General features: G+C 39.0%; 1 gene segment (V, D, J or C); it reads left to right on the forward strand.

The window, feature by feature from the left end:
• The first annotated feature begins 4,805 nt into the window (after window positions 1-4,805).
• On the forward strand, window positions 4,806-5,521 carry LOC110541183 (immunoglobulin kappa variable 4-1-like). The segment is given in 2 exon segments: window positions 4,806-4,868; window positions 5,074-5,521. Coding segments are annotated over 2 exon segments (480 nt in total).
• Window positions 5,522-11,870: the final 6,349 nt, after the last annotated feature.

Raw genomic sequence — 11,870 nt, forward strand, 5'->3', positions numbered from 1 at the left:
GATCAGGTAACCAATTAAATAGTCCTATATCCTCTAAGGAAATAAATACAAGCATTTATAAAATCTCCCATCCAAAAAAAAAAAAAAAAAATGCCCAGGACCAGTCTGTTTCAGAACAGAATTCTACCAGATATGCAAAGAAGAGCTAACACCAGTTCTCTTCAAACTATTCCACAAAATAGAAACAGAAGGAAAATCACCAAACTCATTCTATGAAGCCACAGTCACCTTGGGACCTAAACTCACAAAGACCCAACAAAGAAAGAGAATTTCAGGCCAATCTCCCTTATGTACATTGATGCAAAAGTGCTCAACAAAATACTTGCAAACCGAGTACAAAAACACTTCAAAAATAAACAATTTAAAACAAACACTAAACCCTAGAGAAATAGAAGCCATCCTTTAAATTTTTCTAAATAAAAAATCCCCAAAGCCAGAGGGCTTTAGAGCAGAATTCTATAAGACCATCAAAGAAAATTAACTCCTTACTCTAATCTAAAACTTAGAAACAGAAATAACATTGCCAAATTCTTTTTATGAGGGCCCAGTTAACCTGATACCCAAACCACATAAAGACTCAAAAAAGGAGAATTACAGACAAACGTTACTTATGAACACATATGCAAAATACGCAGTAAAATTCAGGTTGTAACCTGAATCCAAGAACACACCAATAAGATCATCCACCATGATCAAGTAAGCTTCATCTCAGAGAGAAAGGAAATGTTCAACATTAAATATATCAAAATAATCCACCATATAAATATACTGAAATACAAAATAAAATAAGTTCATCTCCAATGCTGAAAAATCATTTGAGAAAAACACAAAATCCCTTCAAAATAAAAATTCTCAAATGATTGCATATACAAGGAACATACGCTAAACATATAAAGGCAGTTTTCAGAAAGCCTGTAGGCAACATCCATTTAAACTTCTCTAGGACAAAGAACACCATCAATTGGACACAGTTGCAACTTACAGAATGGGAAAGGATTTTCACCAACTCCACATTCAATAGAGGGCTAATATATAAGCTATATAAAGAACTCAAGAACCTAGAAATCAAAACCACGTAATCAAAAAAAAAAATGGGGTAGGGGGGCTGGAGAGATGGCTCAGAGGTGAAGAGCACTGGCTGTTCTTGCAAAGGTCCTGAGTTCAATTCCCAGAAACCACATGATGGCTCACAACCATCTATAATGATATCTGGTGTGAAGACACATATGCAGGCAGAATGCTGTATAATTAATAGAAAAATAAATCTAAAAAAAATTTAAAAATCGGGGTAGAAATGTATAAAGTTTCTCAATAGAAGAATCTCAAATGCTATGACTCTCTTCAGACAGAAAAGGGATCTTGGAACTACAGCCGCCACTGTTACTGCCATCTCAATGGTGGCTGTTGGAGCTCCCACCATGGCATTAGCCACGAGTCATTCTGTGCAGACTGCTCAGACCCTGAATAATCTTTTAGCCAATGTAGCTCATGCCTTAGATGTACAAAAAGGAATTAATGCTCAACTAAAAGGAGGCTTGATGGTGTTCAATCAGAGGATTGACCTCGTGCAGGACAAATTGATACCCTATGGCAAATGGCTCAACCAGGCTCTCAATGAAAGTATGCTGGACTTTGTGTCACTAGCATACAACATGAGAATTTTCCCTGTGCTGCAAATCTGTCTAAACAATTGTCTAGCTATATTTTAGGTAATTGGACTGGAGAATTCGATACTATGATGGAGCAGCTGAGAGTGGCCATTATCACAGTCAATTCTACCAGAGTGGACGCAGGACTAGCCACAGGATTATCACCATGGATTGCTGCAGCCATGAATCATCTGAAGGAATGGGCGGGCATGGGAGCGTTAGCAGGCCTTCTGGTGTTGGTCTCCTTGGTTTGCCTGTGGTATATGCAAAATTAGAGTCTCACAACAGCGTAATGCAGCCATGATCATTCAGGCCTTTACAGCCATTGAAGCAGGACAGTCTTCCCAAGCATGGTTGGCTATCAAATGGCTAAGAAACAAAGGAATCTTAAAACATTTCTCAGAGGGAAGGTAAAGAGAATTAACTGAAAAATTTAAGGGATTCTCCCTAATAAATGTACAGACAAACACGTCAGTTAACACAAAAGTTTTAAAACATTATAGTGCATCGGAGTTGAACTTTTAGTTAGAAGTGAGTTTATTAACTCTATAAACTTTATTCATTATTTTGAAATTCTATAGGATATTATTTCTAGTAAGTAAAGCAAATCTTTGGCAACGAATATAAAGTAAGAGTTTCATATAAACCATTGGTCCTCAGCCTTCGTAATGCTGAAACTTTTTAAGTATAGTTCCTCAGGTTATGGTCACTTCCATCCAAAACATTTTCATTGATACTTCATGACTGTAATTTCCCTACTGTCATGAAACATAATGTAAATATGTGATAATTCACATGGTCTTGGGCAACCCCTGTAGCAGCATCTTTTGACCGAAAAGCAGATGGGTTCCACAGATTGAAACCCTCTTAAATAAACCCATTATTCTTAATCAGAATCTTTTAGTAAAGCAGTTTTTTATTGGTAATTATCCTTCAAAAATCTTTCTCTGTCCACTATTTCTTGTCACATGTACTGGGTAAGGATAGTCACTTATCCAGAGAATAAAAGATTCTCTGTGCTGGGACAGAAATGCTGAGTTCAACTTTATACTGTCCCAGGATAGTTTGCAGCATATCAGACTGATATTCCCAGGTCCTGAAAACACAGTGGTGTCCATGGAAGAGGGTGCTGTGTCCCAGGAGCTGAAGGCCACCAGCTTCAGACTTCTTGTTTACAAGGGTGGAGGCATATTAATCAGTTTTGTATTCAGCCAGCAGGGTTATAGTCCATTTCTAATCAGAACCAACATAATCAAATGCCCCAGGACATACTGTTTAAACCTGATAAGTAACTAAGGACTGTTGGGCTTTCTATATTGTTCCTAATATAACTTGAAATTTTTACCTCTTTAGACCACATACTCTCCCCTGGCATACTGTGAGAAGCCCATAGAAACTTTGGATTTGTAAGATCCGTCTCCATTTGTCCCATCTGAAGGAGCAGCTGTGAATGTCGTGAGGGCACAGTCTGAGCTCACTGATGCTGTCACAAGTAGAAGTGTAAAATTTTATGAAGATCAAAGGCATATGACAACTTGGTAGATACTGAAACAGAGCTCCTTGTCTGTCATAGTCTAGACCTTGAGATTAGGAACTTCCTGTATCCACATATGGTCTACCTCTCTCATAGGATGTTGTGTTAGCAGTTTCCAGAGGAGATCTGCATGTGCTCATCAGAAATTATTTCACGTTTTATACCTGAAAAGTACATGTCTGAAATAATATATTTAATTCAAAATGGAGGCATATGCATATTGGATAAGTGAATATTTATTTTTTCAATAATATTTGTGGCTCAATGGTTAAACATTGACATCAAATAAATGATATGAGTTGGTAGATAATGCCATGAGCTGCCTTATAACCAGTTGATTAGTAATACTATTTTGAGTGACTGTCTCCACATATAGATTAGATTTGTATAGAAGGTGGTATCTGCTCCAGGCTGGCTTCAAACTCATGAGTCTCCTGCTATTGTCTCTCATGTTCTGGGAGTAGAGATGTGAATCTCCACTCCTTGTCATGGTAGTTCACATGTTTATTTTTGTCTTTTACTTTATGCAGAATTCTGGTTACATAATTTAGTTCTCATATATACTTTCAGATTTCAATAATATGAAGTCCTGGCAGGTTCTGTGGTTTCGCTTATTGCTATTGATTTTTATTCATCACCATAAGTTTTTTCATCGTTTGGATAGGAACAGTCACTGAAATAGTATTCTCTTGGGCTCTATGAAATCATTACATAGATTAGGATGGTTCTGCCCCTTCTGGAGAGATTTACCTTTCACTGTGTCAGAGGCCCATCTTAATCCTGTTTCAATACTGCCAATTTCTAAATTACACTAGTATTTGTATTCTTTGACTGAAACTCATGGCAGTCTTGGTCTGCAACAATGACTTCATGAAAAATCTGGTGTTTCCTCTTTTATTTCTTCAGATTTAGATCCCTCTTGCAATTTCCTGAAGTTATGAGGAGGATGCTTGTTAGTTCTTGCTGGGTTTCCTTTACTTTGTGATTAAAGTTCCTATGATCTCAGTCTTCAATTATTGTCTGCCAGTATATCCACAGAATGAATTCTGGCCTGCTCTTTGCATCTTAGTCCCTTGTTTATCTAAGAAAATACAACCCAAATATCTGAGGTCCTGCCCTCTGTTTTCATTAAGAGTGGCTTTGGAGATGAGTAATATTGAACAGATTTAGCCTCAATTCTCTTTTTTCCTTTCATCTTTTCTTCCATCTTCCCTTTCTTTTATTGCATGCTTTCTTACTTTTTTGTTGTTGTCGTTGTTGTTGTTGCGATGTGTTTGAACATATCCTATTATTTCCCTAGGACTGCCAATCTGAGATCGCTCTACTAATGTTTCTACAGAAGTCAATTTTACTTAAATGTACCTTGGATTTTAACCCAGGTTTGCTGTTAGACACTTAGTGCTTTTCTGTCTGAGAGCTGTAAGGCAATCTTTTTCAGTGATTGCTCATGCTCCCTGTAATAGTATTTTTGACTATTGATTCACACCAGCTACACTCACAGACACTGCACTGGCATTTGCTTTTGTATTTGCTGACTGCTTTGCATGGGCCCCTACAGCCCAGCCCAGCTGCTGAAAATATATAAACCAGCCTCTGCAGTGAGAACTGAACTGCATCAGACAGCAGGGGGAGCAACATGAAGTCACAGACCCAGGTCCTCATATCCCTGCTGCTATGGGTGTCTGGTGAGAAACTCAAATTATTATAATCTTTAAACAGTCACTTTTTTGTAGATGAGAAACTTAGAGTCTGCCAGACTCAGTATTTCATATTTCGATAATAATGCTCTGACAACATGATAGTACAAATATATTAAATGACAAATTTCAACTGTTTTTACTGTCTGTGTTTGTGTTCATATGCATGTTCATTGTGTATTCCTGATTGCAGGTGCCTGTGCAGACATTGTGATGACTCAGTCTCCATCCTCCCTGGCTGTGTCATCAGGAGAGAAGGTCTCCATCAGCTGCAGGTCCAGTCAGAGCCTTTATCACAGCAGCAGCAAAAAGAACTTATTGTACTGGTACCAGCAGAAACCAGGACAGTCTCCTAAGCTGCTAATCTACCATGCATCCACTCGGTACACTGGGGTCCCTGATCGCTTCACAGGCAGTGGATCTGGGACAGATTACACTCTCAGCATCAGCAGTGTGCAGGATGAAGACCTGGCAGTTTATTACTGTTTGCAGGGTATTAGTGCTCCTCCCACAGTGATTCAGCTTCCAACACAAACCTCCTTTAGAGTCTCCCCAGCTGCCTGCACCACACACAGTCCTGGCCCTGCACACGTCCCCCTTCTGTGTAATAGCAGGTGTGTCTGAAAAAGTGATGAATAGTTTGCCCAGCCCAGTACAAATTATGGGTTCAATGACTCTTTTGTCTTTTGGTATGAAAATACAAAAAGAACTCAGGATTATCATTCATTTCCTTCTGTAGGATTTGGGGGACATAAAGGAGGCCAACAAATCATTGTAAGAAACCTGAAAGCTGATATAGATGTTTTGAAACATCAAACTGCTGTTGGAACACCAGAAGTGTGACAAGGATGATCAGGATAACTAGTCTATAGAGTTTTGGGTAGAACAGACTAAAGTAAATGGGCAAGACTTGACAAAGAACAAGAAGAAAAAAAGAAGAGAGAGAGAGAGAGATACAAAGGGCCCCAGTAGAAAAATGAGGCTGTTCAAGCAGAGCCCTAGGAGCAGAGAGGAAACATCTGCCAAAAGACTGAGGACAGATTTTTTTCACTCAAATACAGCAAATGCAAACTCCTGCCCACCCTAGAAGACACACACCGTACCAGCTACATATCTTTACTGAGTCCCATATTTCAGAGGTTTTATAACAAAAGTCCAGATTGAGAAATGTGCTAGAGGGATTGATTTTAGAGGGGGGAAAAAAGGCTGAAAATGAAATCTGAAGCATCAATATACCAATTTGAAAACTCCAGAGAAGAATCAAGAATGAAAGAGAAGGCAGATGAAGTTCATAGTAATGTTTGGACAAAGCAAGGAGAATGTCTCTGAATTCCCTGGGAAAGACAGGCAAGGTCAGTTGTTAGGATTGGTGAGTGTCAAGATCCATCTATGTGAAGACAAAAATGCCTTGGCAGGAATATTGGAAGATAGTGTCTTTAAGATTTAGGACTGAAAAGTGAGTGGTGTGCTCAGCTATGATAGAGGAAAGCCAAAGATGTAAAGACACAGTAGTTAATGAAGAAAGATTTTGTTCTAGGTTTAAGATTCTGTTGGGAGTGGCTGTATTGTCTTCTTCTTTGGCCTGTGACTAGGATCAGAAGGAAGGAAAAGAAGAGCTCCCCTATCAGGAGACTTGGGAAGGGGTATGCATGCAGAGGGATTGGGACTGGAGGAGGGACGGAACCACAGGGAGGATACAAAGTGAATAAAGTATAATTAATAAAGAATAAAAAAGATTATGTTAGGGGTTTTTTGGTTTTGTTTTGTTTTGGTTTGGTTTTTTGACTGTTAATATGGGAGCATGTGGGGTAAGGAGGAAGAAATGATGAGTGTTAGGCTAGGCTGATTAAGGGTAGGGAGTATTGAGTTTGGAGATATGTGCAGAAGGGTCTGTGAATATAATAGAGAGAAGTTTATGATGCACAGCAAGGGAAAAAAGAGTGGCATCCATTACAGTGGGATAGACTAGAGAAGTGGGGCAAGGATAAGAGGAGTTTGGGGACTGGGAGACTGGCAGTGTACAATTAGAGCCTGAGGAAGGAAGAGGAGAGTCTCAGGAGTACCCTGGGAGCTGTTATCGGGACAGAAAGGAAAAATTTATGTCAAATCTGGAGAAGACAGGTTTTCCTAGAAAAGAATAGCTCATTAGGAAATGAGGAGAAATAAACCTTGAAAGGAACAATTTAAGGGAGAAAGATGGAGGGGTCTGGAGGTTGGTTGTGTATTCTGACTAAGGGTGTGAGAGAGAGGTGAGTGGAGGCCCAACAATAGCATAAAGTGCAGAAAAGAAATCAGAAACAACTCTTTCTATACTTTAAATTCCTCTCCCAGTTGTATAAATCACTTTCTCAAGTTTTCAATCATCAGACCCTAACTCATTTTTCCTGAACTGTCATAGCCTCTGACTATATGACTTAGACCTCCATAACTTGTATCCTTTCATTTTTCTTGACATATGTAACTTACTTGCCTTTGACTCATAACCTTTAGAAACTCATGCTAATCTTAGTGTAAAAACTGTCAGTAAGGTAAACTGTTCATATGAAGTGGACTGACCCAGGAGATGAGTGTTTGCTACTGTTAGAGCTACAATTAGCCATCAAGGACAGCAGTGATCCAAGGAAGATAAATATAAGTAGAAGTAAAATTTAAACAGTTTTTGTATCACTTAAAATGACAGAGATTAACTTGCTTGTTTTTTAAAAAGGCTGTGTACCCCTTCTGGATAGATTTTTTTGTTTTGTTTTTTGTTTTGCTTTTTGTTTTTTGTTTGTTTGTTGTTATCTACTTTTAGGCCCAGCATGAGCCTAATTTCTAGAAGGGATGAAGAGAACTCAGGAGACCAATATTTGATATATTTGATGCAAAATCACAAGAGGTTTATTTTGAACATTTTACAATGAGGTCACTGCTGCTGGTCAGCAAGGAGTGGCACTGGGAGACAAGGCCTTGCGTTTTTGAAGGACATGGCCCGGGGATTTTCAGAGGTTGTAGTCTTGGCAATTCAAGATTGGATGAGGTATTTAACTTTTAAAATAATTGGCTGGTTTGGGACCCTTAGTTCCGGTCAGCACTGTTGTAAATATCTGGGGAATATCTGATCTTTAAGTCAGTTTGGAATTTCCTGCCATGTGAGATATAGCCACAGTTGAAGGAGGGAGAGGGGTTAACTCATCCTGTGTCTGTTCTGAGGAGTGGGGGCTACAGGATTTCGGTCAAAGGTCAAGAGCTATTCAGGAGAAGGATTGGGGCCCTTTGGCCCAGTTCCCAAAGTTTATCTACTTTATCTCACAGGCGCCTGCCAGTGATTTTTCTCTCCATTTAGTAGAGATCTCTTTTTGTTCCTTTCCTTATCTCTGCCCTCACAGGTGGCTAATGTCAGGAACTTTTACATTCCTCTGTTCTCTGGAGAAGCACTAAGAGGCTTTAATTTACTGGGCCTAAAACTTGAAAATATAAGTTATAAGGCAATTAAAAGAAACATATATTTCAAAGGTAGTCTGATGCTTTCATACTTACTATTCAGGCAAGACCATCACAACCCAGTTTAAATACTGCTAATTTCTAAGTTACCCTAAAAGATGAATTTCTGGAATTGAACACTCTAGCCAGGGTTGGTCTACAGGGATGATTTCATGAGGAACTCTGTTTTGATTCATCCCCCTTCCGTTCTCTCAGTTTAGAGATCTCTTTCAATTCCACAAAGTTGTGGAGGAAATGCTTGTTAGTTTCTGCTGCTGTTATGTTTTCGGTGAGATTAAAGCTTCTCTGGTCACAGGATTAAATTAAAGTCTCTTAGAAGTTCCACAGAACGAATTCTTTGCTTCTCTCTCTCTCTCTCTCTCTTTTTGACTTTATCTTATCATTTATTACAATTTATTCTCTCTGTATCCTGGATGTGGCCTCCTCCTTCTTCTCTCCCAGTCCTTCCTTTGCTCTCTCTTTCCCCCACACCCCTCCCCTAATCCATTGAGAGGGGTGGTCCTCCTTCCTTTCTATCTGACCCTAGCCTACCAAATCCCTCAGGACTGGTTGCATTGTCTTCCTCTGTGCACTGGCAAGGCTGCATGCTCCAGGGTGAGGTAACCAGAGAGCCTGCCACTGAGTTCATGCAGAGAAAGTCCCTGCTCCCTTTACTAGGAACCACACTTGGAGACTGAGTCTCTGAACAACATCTGAGCCAGGGTTTTAGCTCATTTGCATGCATGCCTTGATGGGGTACCATTTTCTTTAGGGCCCCCAGGGGTCAGTTTTTATGGCTCTATTGCAATACTTGTGATGCTCCTGTCCCCTCTGGGTCTTGTTATCTCCCCCTTCTTTCATAAGATTCCCTGCTGTCTTCCCAAAGTTTGGCTATGTGTCTCAGCCTCTGAATCTATACCTTGATCAGTACAGTCCAAGTTCTACAGAAGGAAAAGAAAGAAAGAAAATCCCAAGTTCATTTTTACATTTTCATATGAAGTATTTTCATACCAAAAGACATCAGAATAATTGAACCCATAATTCTGTACTGGGCTCTGTAAAATTGTTCATCATGTTTTCAGTCACACATGTGATCACACAGGGAACAGAACAGGAGCCTATTACAGAGGGATTCTGAAAGACTGTTCCATCTCCTTCCAATCCAATCCTCCCTCCTTTTTCTTCCCCTATGCACTTCCCCCAGTACAATGAAAGGGTGGACTGGAGGATCCACCCTTCCCCTATGCACTTCCTCCAGTCCAATGAAAGGGGATCCTCCCCTTGATCTGACCATAGTCTATCAGGTCTCATCACAACTGTCTTCATTGTCTTCTGTTGTGGACTGTTAAGGCTGTTCTGCTCTCAGGTAGATGTGATCAAAAAGCCAGCCTCTGAGTTCATGTCAGAGACAGTCTCTGTACCCATTACTAGGGAATTCCACTTATACACTGAGCTGCCATGGGCTATATCTGTACAGTGGTTCTAGGTTATCTCCATGCATGGTCCTTGTTTGGAGTATCAGTATCACAAAAGACACCTGTGCCCTGATATTTTTTGGTTTTGTTTTCTCCTTGTGGAACTCATATCCCCTCAATGTCTTTCTATCTCCCCCTTCTTTCATAAGATTCTATGCACTCTGCCCAAAGTTTGCTGAGTCTCAGCATATGTTTTGGTCCCCTGCCGGGTAAGGTCTTTCAGAGGCCCTCTGTTTTAGGCTCCTATCTTGTTCCCCGTTTTTTCCCTCTTTGGATGTCCTTCGTGTTTGCCTTTCTGAATGAGGATTGATCATCTTACCCAGAGTCCTTCTTGATTAGCTTCTTGAGCAATACAGATTTTAGTACAATTATCCTATATTATATGTCTATTATCCACTTGTAAGTGAGTATATACCATGTGAGTCTTTTTGCTTCTGAGAAAACTCACTCAGGATGAACTTTTCTACATCCTTCAATTATTGTGAATATTTCATAACTTCTTTGTTTTAATTGCTTGTATCCAATTGTGTAAATGTACAACAATTTCTGTATCCATTCCTCAAAGGAGGGACATCTTGTTTTTTTCCAACTTCTGACTATTATAAATAAAGCTGCTATGAACATGTTTGAGCAAATGTCCTTGTTATATACATGAGCATCTTTTGGATATATTCCTAGGAGTGGTATACCTGGATCTTGAGGTACCACTATTCCTAATTTCCTGAGAAAGTTCCACATTGATTTCCAAAGCAGTTTTACAAGTTTGCATTCCCAACAGCAATGGAGTAAGGCTCCTCTTTCTCCACACCCTCTCCAGCAAACTTTGTCACTTGAGTTTTTGATCTTAGCCACTCTGGGATGTAAGATGAAATCTCAGTCATTTTGATTTGCATTTCCCTGATGACTAAGTACTTTGAGCATTTCTTTGTTTCTCTGCCATTCTATAGTCCTCTACAGAGAATTCTCTGTTTATCTCTGTACCCCATTTTTAATTGGATTACTTGATTGGTTGCTATTTGATTTCTTAATTTCTTTATATATTCTGGATATCAGCCCTCTGTCAGATACAGGGTTGGTTAAGATCTTTTCCCAATTTGTAGGCTGTCGTTTTGTTCTGATGATACTATCCTTTGATTTACAGAAGCTTTTCAGTTTCATGAAGTCCCATTTATTGATTGTTGCTCTTAGAGTCTGTGCTGTTAGTGTTCTGTTCAGGAAGTTGTCTCCTGTGCCAATGAGCTCAAGGATCTTCACCACTTTTTCTTCTAACAGGTTTAGTGTGTCTGGTTTTATATTGAGGTCTTTGATACACTTGGACTTTAGTTTTGTACAGGGTGATAAGAATGGATCTATTTTCATTATTCTACATATAGACATCAAGTTAGACCAGCATAATTTTTTGAAGATTCTATCTTTTTTCCACTGTATACTTTTGTCATCTTTGTCAAAAATCAGGTGTCTGTAAGTGTGGGATTTATTTCTAGGTCATCTATTTGATTCTATTGATGCCCCTTTCTGTTTCTATTCTAGTACCATGCAGATTTTATTACCATTCCTCTTTACTACAGCTTTAGATCAGGAATAGAGATACCTCCAGAAGATCTTTTATTGTAGAGCAATTATTTTTAGTGATTCTGAGTTTTTTGATATTCCATATGAAGTTGAGAATTTTTCTTTCAAGGTCTGTCAAGAATTATGTTGATAATTTGACAGGAATTGCATTGAATCTGTAGATTGCTTTTGGTAAGGTGGCTATTTTTACTATATTAATCCTGCCAAGCTATGATCATGGGAAATATTTCCATCTCAGTCTTAAATTAATGTCCACCTGGTTATATGCAGAGTTAATTTTGGGCTACTCTTTTCATCTTAGTCCCTTATTTATCTAAAAAAAAACTGAAACTCAAATATCTGAGGCCCTGCTCTCTGTGTTCAGTATAAGAATGGCTTTGGAGATGAGTAATATTGAACATATTTAGCCTCAATTTTTCTTTTTTCCTTTCATCTTTTCTTTCCTCTACCATTTCTTTCTTTTATGGTATGTTTTCTTGCT

The sequence above is a fragment of the Meriones unguiculatus genome, chromosome 5, assembly GCF_030254825.1.
Source record: "Meriones unguiculatus strain TT.TT164.6M chromosome 5, Bangor_MerUng_6.1, whole genome shotgun sequence".
NCBI classification, from domain to species: Eukaryota; Metazoa; Chordata; class Mammalia; order Rodentia; family Muridae; genus Meriones; species Meriones unguiculatus.